Below are 16157 nucleotides of genomic sequence, written 5' to 3'. Positions count from 1 at the left end.
GCAGCTAGAACAGTTTCAACTCTTTTGGGAAGGCTGTCCACAAGGTTTAGGAGTGTGTTTATGAGGATTTTTGACCATTCTTCCAGAAGCACATTTGTGAGGTTGAGAGTATTTGTTGGACGAGAAGGCCTGGCTCTCATTCATCTCATTCATTCTCATTCATAGGCTCCACTCTAATTCATCCCAAAGGTGTTCAATTGGGTTGAGGTCAGGACTCTGAGCAGGCCACTCAAGTTCATCCACACCAGACTCTGCCATCCATATCTTTATGGACCTTGCTTTGTGCACTGGTGCACAGTCATGTTGGAAGAGGAAGGGACCAGCTCCAAACTGTTCCTACAAAGTTGGGATCATGGAATTGTCCAAAATGTCTTGGTATGCTGAACTTTGATGCTTTCACTGAAACTGAAGTATCGTTCTCCTGGCAACCACCAAACCCAGACTCGTCTATCAGATTGTCAGATGGAGAAGTGCGATTCATCACTCCAGAAAACACACCTCCACTGCTCTAGAGTCCAGTGGCTTTACCCCACTGCATCTGACGCTTTGCATTGCACTTGGTGATGTATGACTTGGATGCAGCTGCTCGACCATGTAAACCCATTCCATGAAGCTCTCTGTGCACTGTTCTTGAGCTAATCTGAAGGCCACATGAAGTTTGGATGTCTGTAGTGATTGACTCTGCAGAAAGTTGGTGACCTCTTTGCACTATGTGTTTCAGCAACCACTGACCCCACTGTGTCAGTTTACATGGCCAACCACTTTATGACTGAGTTGCTGTCATTCCCAAACACTTCTGTTTTCTTTACAGCTGACAGTTGACTGTGTAATATTTAGGAGTGAGGAAATTTTCCAACTGGATTTGTTGCACAGGTGGCGTCCTATCACAGTTCCACACTGGAATTCACTGAGCTCCTGAGAGCGACCCATTCTTTCACAAATGTTTGTTAAAACAGTCTGCATGCCTAGGTGCTTGGTTCACTACATGCCTAAGTGATTAGAACACCTGATTCCGATCATTTGGATGGGTGAGAGAATATTTTTGGCGATATAGTGTATGTACACACACTTGCAGCTTAGTTATAAGGTTTTATACATAATGCATAAATAGACTTGTGCTGCTTCATGTTTAACTGACCGGTTTGACTCTTCCAAAGCCAAAACAAAGACAAGGAAAACTCGAAAATTGAAGACCAGTCACTCTATTCAATAATGACTATAAAATATTGCCAATTATCTATGCTAGAAGAATTTACACACCATTATAGATTAGGTTTTATGAAAAAGTGACATATCACTGATATCATAACACTAGTATTTAATCCACTGAATTATAATGAGCTATTTACTGACAACAGCTTTATGGGTTTTCTTGATTCCTATTTGCCTTTGATTCAGATCAGAGTTTTTTTTTCTTTTTTGTAAAACCGTTTGAACATATTGTCCTTGCTCACCCGGCAGATGACACAACAGTTTCTGAAGAATGCCTCACAAGCACCCCTTGCTCTAGACCTCACTAACTGCTTTTCAAACGCTGCTAGTCTCTCTCATGTGAGCTGAGTGAAATGAAATGTGAGTTGTTGACTATTTTAAAATGGTAAAGAGTGTGTGTTTACTGTGTGTGTGTGTGTGTGTGTGTGTGTGTGTGTGTGTGTGTGTGTGTGTGTGTGTGTGTGTGTGTGTGTGTGTGTGTGTGTGTGTGTGTGTGTGTGTGTGTGTGTGCTCGGTTCTGGCTGGTCATAAAGGGATGGACAGGGTCAGAAACAGTCGAGAATCACCAGGCACCATTTTCCCAATCTTCTATTGTCCTAATATAGTCTGCCTGTGTGAATTCTAGCATCAGATGCCAGTTCTTAACTGACAGGAGTGGCACCCGGTGTGGATTTCTGCTGCTGTAGCCCATCTGCTTCCACATCTATACGACTTGTTGTGCATTCAGGGATGCTTTTCTGCATACCTTGTAATTAATGATTATTTGAGTTAGTGTTGCCTTTCTGTCAACTACCGTCTGGCCATTGTATTGTCTTCTGACCTCTGGCATGAACTAGACATCTTCCCACAGACATCCACACTGAATTTTTTATCATTTTTACCTATCCTTTGTAAACCCTAGAGTAGATTCCAGTAGATTAGCAACTTCTAAAATATTTATTTATATTCACAACAGTAGTTGTATGTAATATATAACAACATAACACATAATCCAGAGCAATGTCCAAAACAGTTATTTTTCAAAGCCAGAGTATTTACTGTTTTGCACAATGAAAAATAAATAACTTAGAAAGTCTATACTCATACTACGAGGTTACGTGAACGTTCAAAGGTTCTGCTCATTTGGGAAAGATTTGCTGCTAAAATTGCATGACAGGATGCAGTACAAAGACTGCTCACATACTGGGGAATGTGGCAGTAGTATTCTGTTGTACTGGAAAAATGTGTTTTGGTTACATACCGCATACTGATCTAGGGCCCAATCAGTACACGAGTAGTATGTTGTAGGCCTAAAATATAGGCCCAATGTGTAAACCTGTGATTACAATTAGCATGATTGCATAAACATTGTTATTAAATAACTTTTGACCAGCAGGACTTTCTCAATGTTTGACCTATGGGCTGTTTCTATCCCTGTTTGCATCATGGCTTACATGGAAAATATTTACCTAGACGTGTTAAAAAGTTTGATTGTGAAACTTCACAAACACGGAAAAGGACACAGGAAGATCTGTCACTGGTTAAAAAACAGTCAAAACACAGTCACAGCAATAATCAGGAGTAATCAGTATTAGAACTGGTACAGTACTACTAAGGGAAACTGTACATGCTACAGTCTAGATATGAAAAACAGGGGCAGAAGGCCTATCAGTGAAGATCAGAGGTTCTGTGACATCTTGGATAGTGAAAAGGACATGGTAAAATGTCAGGATGCCCTCCTCTGCTCACAAACAACACTACACTTCCCAGCATGCTCAGTGTGGACCACACAAATCAGCGTCTCCAGACTTCTAAAACATTCCACCTCATTTAAAGACTCTATATAAGGACTCTAGGACTTCATGTTTGCGAAGTACTGGTGTGTATTTTCTGAAACATGCCAACCCTGTTTACTGTGTAGTGTGGATTCTGGTATTGACCTGTCGTGGAAATTTTCTGGAAATGGATGAGGACTCAGACGTGGTTAAATGATTAATTAATTACAAAAATATAAATATATATAAATAAGACAAAGACAGACACAAGACACAGACATGAGAGTCTCATTCAAGCATGACAACTCTGAAGGACCTAATGACCCAAGACTAGTAGCCTAGTGACTACCAGTTAACAGAGTGCTCTTACCCTCAGCACTCTCCCTGACCTGGGTCACGTATAGCACACATGCATAATATGAACTAAACATGGTTACACTGAATCACACTACTTCATTATTGTAGTCCTTCTGCTGAATCAGAATGTACTAAATCATAAAGTTTATAATGATCTCTTATAATGATCTAATCAATAATTTCTGTCACAGACCTCACAATTGTCTAGTTTCATATATTTTGGACTTCTCTGCTATATCTTTGCCTGGAATTGTTTTTGTATAGATTTGATCCCTTCGAGCTATTGGAATGCAAGTTTGCAATTGGCATATATAAAACCTTTATTTCTGCTCTGCAAGCATATATAAAACCTTTATTTCTGCTCTGCAAGCGTTGTGCAATACCTTTTTGTAAGTCAATATCTATGGATGCATCCAATAAAAAAACCTAAAAACCTGCTTATGCATTGGCACAGAACTGGGTGATAAACTTTGCAGGAAACATGAAGGTGGCTTTGAGTGAACTGTTAATACTGTTTAGGTAACACTTAAACAGTAACACTGGGTGTTACTGGGGAGTAACACTGCAGTCGGAGCCTACAATACCAGTATCATCGCTCCGACACGGAATGAAAACCTGGCGTTCATCATAAGACATTTACATTGACAATATCAACACCCAGAACTTTCATTCTAGTTACCTTATACTTAGTCTGATTGTGTGATTTATTTGTAACTTGTGTATTCATCTGTATAATTTGTTTTTGTGTAATTTGTGTGTTAACGGGCTGCCCAATGGAGGATGGGTTCCCTTTTGAGTCTTGGTCCTCCCAAGGTTTCTTCCTATTCCCCACCATCTAGGGAGTTTTTCCTTGCCACTGTCGCCTTTGGCTTGCTCATTAGGGATTTGGACCCATAGTATTGTTAACCTTGTAAATCCTGTAAAGCGCTTTGTGACAACATGTGTTGTGAAAAGCGCTATACAAATATATTTGATTTGATTTGTTAAACTGCTTTGGGGTTTTCCTTTTCTATTAAATTGCTTAGTTTGAAAATCACTTAATTTTTTTAAAATAACTCTTGTTTGAGAGCTCATTTGCATATTGCAACCTTCTATGGTATCAATATTACAATGAACAATATTGTGATGACAGTAAACAAACAAAATTTTGTGCAGTCCTCTTAATGCCTTTTGAGTTACGAGGCTGTGTATGAATGTATATACTTGGGTGAAGGAGAGTGAAGAGAGAATAGGGAATATTTTGAATGTGTATTTGTGTCTGAAAACAGGAAAATATCTTTGCATTTATGCTATATAATTAATGCGCCATATCTGTCAATTGTGATTTTCACCTCAATCGTAATTTGTCCTTCACATTTACCCATCTGTACAGTTAACACACACACACACACACACACACACACACACACACACACACACACACACACACACACACACACACACACACTAGAGAGTACTAGGGACCTGTGGAGAGGATATTCTTACTAGTGAACATGAGCAAAAGACTACAGTCAGAGTACCTGATGCAATAAGTGCCTGAAGGCAGAAAAGGTTTCAGCTGTCCTGTCTTACGCGGACTTACACAAACATGACTTCACTGTCTGTCATTAAAGCACTGGTGAAGAATCTCGAATTACATGAAGAGACCTCACTGTGTGTCCCGCATGCATGAATGCACATTCATACATACACACATCCCAATTAAAGCATGTTTAACAAACACTTCCGTATTATACATACCCAAAGATTTAATGTCCAGGTACTGCAACAGCAGTTGTGTAATTTTAATCATATGAACTGCAACATAAATGCATAAATGTGATGAATACCTACCTCAATTAATACCTACCTCAACAGTACTTGACACTCAATCAATCAATCAATCAAAGTTTATTTGTATAGCGCTTTTAACAACTCAAGTTGTCGCAAAGCAGCTTTACAGGGTTTACAATACTATGGGTCCAGAGGTTAACAATACTATACTAAGGTTAACAATACTATGGGTCCAGAACCCTAATGAGCAAGCCAAAGGCGACAGTGGCGAGGAAAAACTCCCTATGATGGTGGGGAATAGGAAACTGACTTGAAACACTCAGTGTTTCAAATATTGAGGGGTATTGTCATGTATAATCCTGACCAGGGGTGGAAAGTAACTAATTACATTTACTCACATTACTGTAATTGAGTACTTTTTATGAGTAATTTGTAATTTTCTGAGTAGTTTTTGAAATATGTAATTTTTACTTTTACTTGAGTAAATTTTGACCTAAGTAGTTTTACTTCACTACATTTGAACGCCCTCACGTTACTGAGTAAAAAATATTGAGGGTGAAAAATTAAATGCGGGCAGAAATTTAAACTTCTGAGTCCCAGAACTGAAAGCCAATTGCGTGGCCTTGCCTTGCGCACGCCCTTTCCATTGTCTCATAATCAGGTCATAATCCAGTGCACTTTTTTAATTTATTTTTTTTAATCTTCTATCTATCAGGTTCTGTGGGATCCTGTGGACATTTTATTGTGAAAAGTGGAATCCTGTGGGCACTGTATTTTGAATAGTTGGATCCTGTGAGCATTTTAATTTATTTTGAGATGTGGGATCCTGTGGTCATTTTATATTTTATTTTGATTTGTGGCATCTCAAATTATTTTTATTGTGAATAGTGGGATCCGGTGGGCACTGTATTTTGAATAGTTGGATCCTGTGAGCACTTACTTTTAAATTGTGGGATCCTATGAGCTTTTTTTTTTTTGATGTGGGATCCTGTGGGCATTTTATTGTGAGTAGTGGAATCCTGTTGCATTTTAGTTTGATTTGTGGCATCTTGTGGGCACTTAATTTTGTGTGCATTTAGTTTTTTGAATAATTTGTTATTTAAACGTCTTTATTCTTATCATAGTGTTGTCAGTTGGACAATAGGACTGAAAATTGTTTGCACTTTATGGTACAGGTTGTGACTGTCCTTGTGCTGTGAGGAAGTATGTTCCTGAGCCCAGCTGATCTTTTTGCAAATGTGGATGTGCACTTAAATACGCTTTGAAATCCATTAAAACAATTTGTGCTGAATTTGATTCATGATTCATCCATGCATTAAATAACTGAAAGTAACTAAGTAACTTTTACTCAAATTACATTTTAAATGAAGTAATTTTGTGCTTTTACTCGAGTAAATTTTGAGAAGGGTAATTTTACTTTTACTCTGAGTAGATTTTAGGCAAAGTAAAGATACTTTTACTCAATTACAAATTTTCTCTTTCCACCTCTGATCCTGACCCTCCTCTAGGTCATGTCTGTCTTCATGTTTTACTTCAAGGTATGATAAATAGACAATACAAAATAACAATAACAAAAAAGATGCCTTTAGATGTTGAGGACCAGAAGTTAGACTATGATAAGTAAATGGTATTTCATGGATGGGTAAACAGAATTGGTACTGTTTTGGTAATAATAAAGTGGTATATAAATATCATTATGTCAGTAGCAGTACTGTTTCTCGACACCAGAGGTCCTAATCCCTGCAATAGTCATCTCCATGGTGACACTTGTCACCCATCACCCAAACTTATCATCCCCTCATTTCCCTCCCTATAAATTCTCCTCTTCTACCTTCACTCATTTGGAAGCATACCACGTATTGGCTGGTCTGCAGGGCCCTAACCATTTGTTTGATATTCTGGTATTTTTGTTATGGATTCTTCATGGATTCTACATCTTTGTTCTCCCAGTCGTGTTTTCTGGACTGTCTTTGGACTCTTCCCTGAACGGGGACTCTTCCCTGAACAGTTTTTTTCCTGTCGTGATTTTTTGTATCTGCCTCCATTCTGCGTTCACCTATTTGTCTGTGTACTCACCAGTGATGCTGGCACATGGATCCCAGTAACTTTGCTCTGTCTGAAATGTTACACAGTGATTAATGACAAAAACCCTAATGGCAGCTAAGGGCATCTGTCAGTACCAGAGTTTTGTTAAAGCAGCAGTTTACAATATTTATTGGAGAAAGCTTCTTCTTGTTTCTACATTCCAGCTGGTGACTGAATGACACAGTGGATGACAACAATTTGGTGAAATATCAGAAATTATCAGAAAAGTTTTGCCAGTCTAATTCTGTGCAGGTTTCACCACATCACCTTTGGGACTGCTTGATTAGGTAGAGTCTACCCTCCTGGGCAGTGGTCTCATTACACACCGCACCCCCTGCTCCTGTAGTCCACTTCAGTAGAGAGCCCGGAAGGAGAGAGATGGTCCAGCAGAGTATAGTAAGCTGCTCCCCTTTGCTAGAATCATCTCACAGCAGATCTCTAGAAACGTATTGGTTTAATCTTTCATTGCATGACTTTGGTCCTCTGTACTCTGTATCTTTTTTTTGGTAGTCATATTTTATGCCCCCTAGCTTGTAACTTGTAGATATGGACCAGTTAGGTTTTTAGCCATAAACAACAGTTGTATTATAGTTTCTCATTACGTTGAATGGGACTTTAGTATAGCTCTTTAAATGTAGCTAGCTAGGTATTTAGATAGAACCTAAGGATTAAAAATCCTGATTTAAAAAATCCTATTTAACACAACTTAATTTCTATCTAAATAGCTATCTAGGGGACTTAATAAATAAAGCTCTTTAAATGTAGCTAGCTAGCATAATGTTTTTGTTTACTAAAAAAACATCCCCCGATATTGGCCACCACGTTAAGATTGTTTTACACCAAGACAACCATTGCAAAATAAAAACTCTGGATCCACTACGTAGTGGAGATCAGCCTACCTAGTGCTCTCCCTGGTGTCTTGATGCCAGAGCCATCTTCTGTACTCTATAGTGGATTAGGAAGCCTATGGGCCAGAGAAGCACTCCTGGGTTCCCCCTTGCAGACCCCAACTATGTATTGGTTTCGCTTCTGTAGCTGCTAGGAAGCTTCTTGAAAACTTTGCACATAATCCATAATTAAGTCAACTGTACCTCAGAAACATGTTAATGGCATGTAAAACCAGGTATAATAAACAGGAAATGCAACACAGTTGTGACCTACAACTCCTCCTATCGTGTTCGTGTCTTGGTTCTCCATGTGAATTTCTGTGTTCGTTCTCGTTCACCCTGTGTCATCTGTCATTCCCTTCACCCGAGTCTCCTGTAGTTTCTCTTTAGTATGTTTATTTATACTTTGTGTCACGCACTCATAAGTTGCTGGTCATTGCAGCTCAGTTTCTCTTTAGCCCTGAAACTCTTTAGCCCACTACACTTGGACCATATTTACCTACCAGGGAACCAGTACACAATTCTGGCCTCAAAACTTGATAGGGTAGACAATACTACTGCCAGAAATACTGCATTTTTTCCATGATGTCGTTGTATGTATAAACAAAATCACATTCAGAATCAATAATTACATAATGATACAATAGCCAGTATTGATATAAAAAGATTACATAAGCCAATTAATATTTTCACTACTAATTGTCTTTTTACATAGAAAGAAATGGTGTTGAAGTTATTGGGTATTTATTACACTTGCTTGTAATTGGGCAGCTTTAATACTTCATTTAATGACACAGAAGAAAACGACTGTTTATGTTACTCCTATCATTCATATTATTCACGCGCCAAGTGTCTGTTTACACACACACACACACACACACACACACACACACACACGGAGGTGGGAATGGCAATATTGGTAACACACACAAGTGTAATTTTGTAGGGCCACTCCAGATCCACAGTATTGAAGGCTGAGGCTGCTTTTCATGTGAATTACTGTTTACCAAATAGACACAAAAAATCATGTCATGTAATGCTCTCTGTACAAAACAGGAAAACACAGTACAAGTCGTTGTTGCATAGACTGGCAGCACATCGCTTAAACCCATGCCGTCAAGACAAGGAAGTCTGTAAAGATCCAGCAGTAAGATGACACGATTGAGTCCACCACATGTAGCAGATTTCAGCTTCTAGGAGTCCACCACCACCCATGTAATCAGACGAGGACTTTAAAGATCAACAGGATTAAGGGAAAAATGTCAATTTAACTAACTGCATTATTATATACTATTACAGTATTAAAGTGTTTATTCCGCTGATATGTTCACAGGATCTCTTAATTGATCTGTCCCACAGCAGTTGTGAAAAAAGGTTTACATGGACAGTGTCCAGTAATGTGTCAGGGACGTCCCTGTAAGAAGAGTCACTGCGGCAGCTGGTCAGGGCCGAGGCTTTGATGCGGCATGTCTGTGGTGAGAAGCTCTGGACTCAGGTTACGCGTCTCTGCGATAAGACGCTTCACTCCCACCATCCACTGGCTGACTTCGTTGACATAGTCCACTATCAGTGCTCTGTGGATCTCATCTGCTGCGTCCCATCTCTTGAATCTCAGCTCTAAACAAAAGCAAGAGAGCATCAGCCTAGGGTCAGTTCCCTCAGGTCAGAAATGAGTTTTAACTATGGTGCTTCGTTGGTGGGACTAATCAGATTCTGAAGGGGCTCTCATGTGCTTAAGTGGGTGATGGTACAGGAAGTGTATGCTGCCCTAAAGCCAGTACAGGTTTGATGAAAACATTGTTGATGCAAAACTATGGCATGCAATGCAGTGGTAAGATGGTAATGTTGTTTGTACTAATGCTAACTCTTTCCACAGTATACCTTAATTATTTGTGTTAGAAATGCTCTACCTCTTCTACAGGTAAAAGTGGGGAGGACGGCTTTAGTCTCCTCCATCACATATACAGACCAGAGCAGTTAAGCGCTGTTCTCCAAACATATTCTGTTGTCCAATGACATGGAGTAATAGGCATTTAAAAGGTGCAGTTGCTGGGTTGGTGTGTTTCAGAGGAAACGTTCAGTCTTCACTGCCCACATTTAGTGCTTAGGGGGAGAGCTAGTGAGTCACAACTGGATATGACCAGGTTGTGAGAAAATATAATTTGAAAAAAACATACATTTTGTCATTCTAGTCTAAGCACACACGACTTCTCAAATTTGTGTTACAGGATGCCTCACCTTCGGAAAGTGCCTTCATCCTACATTTAACAGGGAGGGAGAGTTTTCCACCTGTCCACATGTCTTCAAAACCCTTCAGCCTCCGCTCTATGTCATCACAAACCTGTTTCTGTGAGAGGAAGAAATGCAGAGTTCCTTCATGGTCCTAAAGTCCACCCATCACCTTGAGGCACTGACTATTCTAACTGCACTGTTTCCATGGAGTTAAGAAGAAGTTGTCAAAGTGTGCATTCACACACAGCAGAACTGTTCATGATAAGACACAGATACTGGATTTAAATATTTTAGAAACAAAGTAAATGCTTGTAATTTAGACCAATTGTTTTGCTGCATACCAACATTTTGTATTGTATTACAATTGTACTGTATTGTAATTGTTGTACACTAATACCTTTACAGACAGTCTACATGCAGTCAGTGCCCACAGAAGAGATGCTTGAACATCAACAAGGCTGGGTTCATTCTCCAGCTGCACAGAGGTGTCACTCTGAATCTTTGAGGAACAGGGGCGTGAGCCTGTGTCTCCACCTGAGGACATCTTAAACTTGGGAGGAGGTGGAGTCAGTCCTCCCGAGGTTGGGGGCACTGGGTTATTTGAAGGGATAGATGTAGCAACTGGAGAAAGATGCAACCCCGATTGAGGACCTGACAACATATAATGTAGCACTGTGGTATGATCGCTTGCACTGTTTTTCAAAACCCAAGGAAAATGTAAGAAGGCATTCTTATTCTAATTTAAATGTGTTTTATGCAAAACATTTTTGTAAAGTATTTATCCAATAGTCAAGACAGGCCTTGAAAATAAACATCTTAATCTTGTAATAGGCTATGCACCATTTAATAAACATTTAATAAATTTAATAAACATCTTAATCTTGTAATAGTCTATGCACCACTTCCATCCAAGTTTCTACCAACAATAGGCAACCTCTTTTCATGTCTGTAATAAAATATTCAAAGTCTGTCAAAGAACAACCTGAAGAACCTCTTACTAACCAGGGCTGAATTTCTCAAAAACACAAAGAACATCATTATTAAATGGTAAAAGGTGTGTTACAAGGCAAAGTATTCTATGGGAACTGAAATCCTAGAAGCTATACAAGCAAAGCAAAGGAAAATTCCATGTGACAGTGTTACATGTACATTACAGTGTCCCGTTTAATTTATCATGATTTCACTTCAAAGTTCAGTGTGTCTTGTGATACCGACTATTCCACTCAAATATTTCTCCATGACTGGTCCATTCCAGGGAGAGGAGCTATAAACAGGGTTTTGTTCTTCTATTTAAGCGACTCGGCACATGTCCACATTTATTTAATATGCCGTTTGTATAATGTTATTTATTTACGGAACCAGTTCACTGACCGTTTGACTGACTGTGGCCCGTCAGTTGTGGAGGAGACACCCGCTTGTTGAGAAGGTTGCGCTTTGCTCCAGCGGAGTGTGTCTGTAAACCGTATGAAAACTGCGGAGGGTCGTTCCACCCCCGCTCCTGGTTTCCTAGGCAACACAAGACATCGTAGATTATGACTGTAGTTATTACTGCTGTTACTGTAGATTATTAATCCGTCAGTTTAGCGAACAGGACGGCGCTGTTTGTAAAAAGCCGGTTCTTGATTACGTGGACTGGACATCAATATGCTAGCTAGCTAACGTACAGCAATATGAATGGTAATAATTACTGACTTGTTTCCACATGACGTTTTAGTCACACGCAATACTAATTTAATATTTGTACCTGGTTTAATATAAAATTCGTCCATTGCTAATCATCAAACCTCGGACTTCTAGCTAGGATAGCTAGCTAGCGCATAAGTCTATATGGGGATGCCAACACTACAGCTAGTACAGCCGGAAGCTCAACAGTTCCTGTATCCAACACTCACGATATTTCATAATAAATGTCTCCAAACTTGGAGTCCACGAGTTCTAAACATCATGAAGCCAAACTATTTTTTCAATTCCTTATAAAATCCATCCATCACACAAAATTTAAACCATTTTAATTTGAATGATCTCATTAAATGTACTGTACATATGCAGGCTATACATTTATTTATTTTTTTCCAATTATATTTCTCAAAATATTAAATAAGCCTTGAAATGAATCCTTTAACCTATAAACTCTTGAAGGATGGAGTCCAGCTAATGGTGTTGTGAGTGGCTAATTGATTTCAGTTGACTGCTTGAACTGTTAGGGTTCTTTGGTTTTCTTTTGGTGTTGTAAGAAGAGGGCACAGAAGAGGGCACAACAACGTAATTGACATCAGGTGCCAGTGTCGCGAGACGAGATTGGATGGCGGGTCTTTAAAAGCTCGCCTTGAGCAAGAAGCTGTACCTTGTGGTGTCTTGAACAGTGGACTCCACCTGGTCCTTGGGGGATACTGAGCTGTGTTTGACATTTGTGGTGACCGTTCTAAGATCGTTTGGACCGATGGTTTCTATCATTCGGGTCTTTTAAGAGTTAACTGTTACGTTAGTGGTGGCCACTTCTAATTGGCATGTGCTGTTTACGGGTGACACGTAGTGGTGGCAGGTGCCGATTGTATTCAGCGGTAGAACACTATAATCTAACTTCGACATGATATCATCAAACAACATAAAAACTCTTAATTTAGAGCTAGTTAGCCAGATATCGGCTAGAATCGTTCACCAAACAAAAAGCAGATGCCAAAATCGAGTGGCACTAGCCACACTAAGTGCCAAGATTTTGTGGCACATGGCACTTATAATTGGCATGTGCCAATGCTGATCAGCATGCGCTGATTGTGGATGACATATTTTGTGGCACATGCCGCTAGGTGTCACTTCCTGTTGCCACATGCCAAACAAGGGCTCTGTTCGAAATAGACTACTACATACTGCATACTGTATACTGGACTCAGTATATACTGGATACTGCATACTGGTCCTCGTAGTAGTATGCAGTACAGTTTCCAGTATGCAAAAGCAAAGCACACTACGGGGTCACGTGATCGTAGCGTTGCATGATGGGATGCAGTACACCACGAAGATAGCTCTGTTCGCGTACTGGAATATTTTGTGGAAGTAGTAGGTCATCCGGGTATGTTTCACGTACTGGAAATTTTCATTTTGGTCACATACTGCATACGGCATACTGATTTGGGGCTCGATCAGTACGCCAGTAGTATGTAAAAGGCTATTTCGAACACAGCCAAGGACTGAACCCTTACTGGTGGGGGGAACAGGGGGAACTGAATTTACTGTAACATCTGCTGTACACAGAGCGGACATGTTGCTGTGCCACGTGAGTGAAAAAAGTAAAAAATAAACTCTCTCTACTAACGTGAATCGAGAGGACACAGCTTCACAAAGTTACCAACTAAGCATACAAAAGTTTAAATAAAGAATAAATAATGAAAATAAGTAAACAGGCGAACAACTGTAACAGGCTGCATGCACACTTGCACCCTGAGCACCAGTCCTGTGTGTATTGTGTATTAAAACATGATCAAAACAGATAAAAAAACATTTAGAAATTGCAATTAATCAAATATATACAAGTAACTATTCCACAATATGTAAACATTTCAGAAATGCTGTGTCCCATGTACTGTGCAAGGTGCCATTTTGACTACCATCATTATTCAACGTTGTAAAACTACAACAAAGACATAACAAGCTGAAAATATGAGTTGGTGCATTCAACAATAATTTTGTAATTACATGTTCTAGACATTCTAACAATTAATTAAAAAGAATTTTACATACTTCGGTGTTAAGATATTCACTTCAGTGAAAGAAGGAGTTCATCACACAGATGAACATCAATGTTGGCCATTTTTAATCATACACAGACACACTTTTACCTATCAGTTAAACTTAAAACAGCTTTTTGGTCAACTCTTGTAGGTCAAGCACGTTGTTTCTGCTGCTTAAAACAGCATTAAAACTTGAACATGTGCCTAAATTCTGCACCTCAATAAAAAGGGCTGTTTTACAAATGCATCAGAACATGGACGTAATTTTGATTTCAAAAGTGGGGGGGACATAGATTCGTCGCTATTTAAATATTTGGTTTTAACCGTAAAACCTGGGGGGGGGGGAAGTGTGGGGGACCCCCCCCCCCCCAAATTACGTCCGTGCATCAGAAAGATGTTTCATAAAGCATCACATTGAAGACACGTACATGTACATTTAACACCTCTCATATATCTTAGCAGAAAGATGTTTCATAAAGCATCATTGAAGACATGTACATGTACATTTAACACATCTCATATATCTTAGCAGAAAGATGTTTCATAATGCATCACATTGAAGACACGTACATGTATATTTAATGCTAGACAGTAATTCACAGCAGTAAGAAAAACATTTGGACTAAAATCACCAATTTATTATCTAAAATTCCACCTTAAATGGTCCCACCATTTTCCTGAAGCTGTGAATAAGAAAGCTAGAGTTGAGCACCTGCAGGCACCTGGGGGATGGTCTGGCTGCCGGTGGATGTGCTGATGCCGGGGTTCACCTGGGGAGTAACACTGCAGTCGGAGCCTACAATACCAGCATCACTGCTCCGACACGGAATGAAAGCCTGGCATTCATCAACAGACATTTACAGTGACAATATCAAAACCCAGAACTTTCAATTCTACCTTTTACCTAGTCTGATTGTGTGAATTGTGTGTGACTTGTGTATTTGTGTGTTAACGGGCCGCCCAATGGAGGATGGGTTCCCTTTTGAGTCTTGGTTCTCCCGAGGTTTCTTCCTATTCCCCACCATCATAGGGAGTTTTCCTCGCCACTGTCGCCTTTGGCTTGCTCATTAGGGTTCTGGACCCATAGTATTGTTAACCTTGTAAACCCTGTAAAGCTGCTTTGCGACAACTTGAGTTGTTAAAAGCGCTATACAAATAAACTTTGATTGATTGACTGAGTTGACTTCCCCTTACCATTATCACATTAAATTCAAACTATAAGCAGGCATGTTTTGACATAAAGAGTTCTGGATGTATTTATCTCCATATTAACTCCATAACTCTCCCTATTAATTACAACTAACACAGTTGTTGTGTTTCCACTGTATTTAACAGCCCTGTTGCAAACTATACAGCTTGCTGTAGTTTTATTTTCTGCAATAAAATAAAGCCAAACGGCGCATGTCTTCCTCTCAGACATTTCAATACTCCGGTGGTGTTTCTCTCTCTCCGTACTGTAAGGTGTCGACTCGAAGAGAGCGCTGAGTGGGCGGGGCCAGGCGGAGCCTACCTGCATGGTTGCTGAGCAACGTGACGGTGTAAAGACTAAAGACGAGAGGGGGCGGGTGCGCTGCTTCGTGCTGTGTGACTTTTTTAAGCGACTAGCGACAAATCTAGCGACTTTTTGTGGTGTTACTGGAGACTTTTGTAGACTCTGAGATGAACACACATGGTCTTCAGTTACTGTCCTCAGCGAGCAGCGGGTGCTGCCGTGAGCCCCGCCCACAACACTCACAATGCAGTCTGACAGTCAGAGCAGACCCGCACCGCTCCACGTCCACGCTGCAAATGAACTGCGCATGCCCAAAGCCCCGCTGATTGACCCCGCCCCGTATTTACAGAGCCGGATGTAAATATAAATGCGTCTTCAGTGTAATACAAAATAAATCACTGAATTTAACTCACACAGTCTCCGTCAGTCACTCTTAACATATTTAGGGTATTTTTTACTCGTTTTTCTCGCCCACAACGTTATTATTTTACAGCTTCAAAAACAGGTATGATGCAAATTAGGCGATGACGCCATTTAGCGACTTTTAGGACAGCCAATAGCGACTTTCCTTACTGAGGAGTTGGCAACGCTGCTCGTACGCAGCAGTCGGTGTGTGCGGGAGAATTAAAAAGATTGA

At 39.9% G+C, this 16157-nt stretch overlaps 1 protein-coding gene and 1 long non-coding RNA gene across 4 annotated transcripts; one reads left to right on the top strand and one right to left on the bottom strand.

The window, feature by feature from the left end:
* Positions 1-8748: 8748 nt before the first annotated feature.
* sra1 (steroid receptor RNA activator 1) lies at positions 8749-12194 on the bottom strand. 2 transcript variants are annotated; one of them, XM_076987202.1, is made up of 5 exons: positions 12045-12194; positions 11672-11806; positions 10698-10951; positions 10307-10415; positions 8749-9685 (listed from the first exon to the last, which is right to left on the bottom strand). In XM_076987202.1, exons 1-5 carry the CDS (start codon positions 12067-12069, stop codon positions 9495-9497), a joined length of 714 nt encoding a protein of 237 aa, XP_076843317.1. In that variant the 5' UTR covers positions 12070-12194; the 3' UTR covers positions 8749-9494. The 2 variants fall into 2 exon arrangements, with proteins under 2 accessions (XP_076843317.1, XP_076843319.1); XM_076987204.1 differs by having other exon boundaries at positions 10698-10921.
* On the top strand, positions 9617-10839 carry LOC143487910 (uncharacterized). Of its 2 annotated transcripts, none has more exons than XR_013124419.1 (3): positions 9617-9730; positions 10297-10475; positions 10706-10839. It is a non-coding gene; the product is annotated as an uncharacterized LOC143487910 (long non-coding RNA). The 2 variants fall into 2 exon arrangements; XR_013124418.1 differs by having other exon boundaries at positions 10297-10529.
* Positions 12195-16157: the final 3963 nt, after the last annotated feature.

The sequence above is a fragment of the Brachyhypopomus gauderio genome, unplaced genomic scaffold, assembly GCF_052324685.1.
Source record: "Brachyhypopomus gauderio isolate BG-103 unplaced genomic scaffold, BGAUD_0.2 sc51, whole genome shotgun sequence".
NCBI lineage: Eukaryota > Metazoa > Chordata > Actinopteri > Gymnotiformes > Hypopomidae > Brachyhypopomus > Brachyhypopomus gauderio.
This window is presented reverse-complemented; position numbering and strand designations above follow the sequence as displayed.

Excerpts from the sequence above, each read along its gene's own strand:
- sra1 (XM_076987202.1), bottom strand. The coding sequence starts at position 12,069 with ATGGACGAATTTTATATTAAACCAG. Across the intron at positions 11,807-12,044 it reads CGAATTTTATATTAAACCAG|GAAACCAGGAGCGGGGGTGG; the intron begins GTACAAATATTA and ends TGTGTTGCCTAG. Across the intron at positions 10,952-11,671 it reads GGGCCACAGTCAGTCAAACG|GTCCTCAATCGGGGTTGCAT; the intron begins GTCAGTGAACTG and ends ATATGTTGTCAG.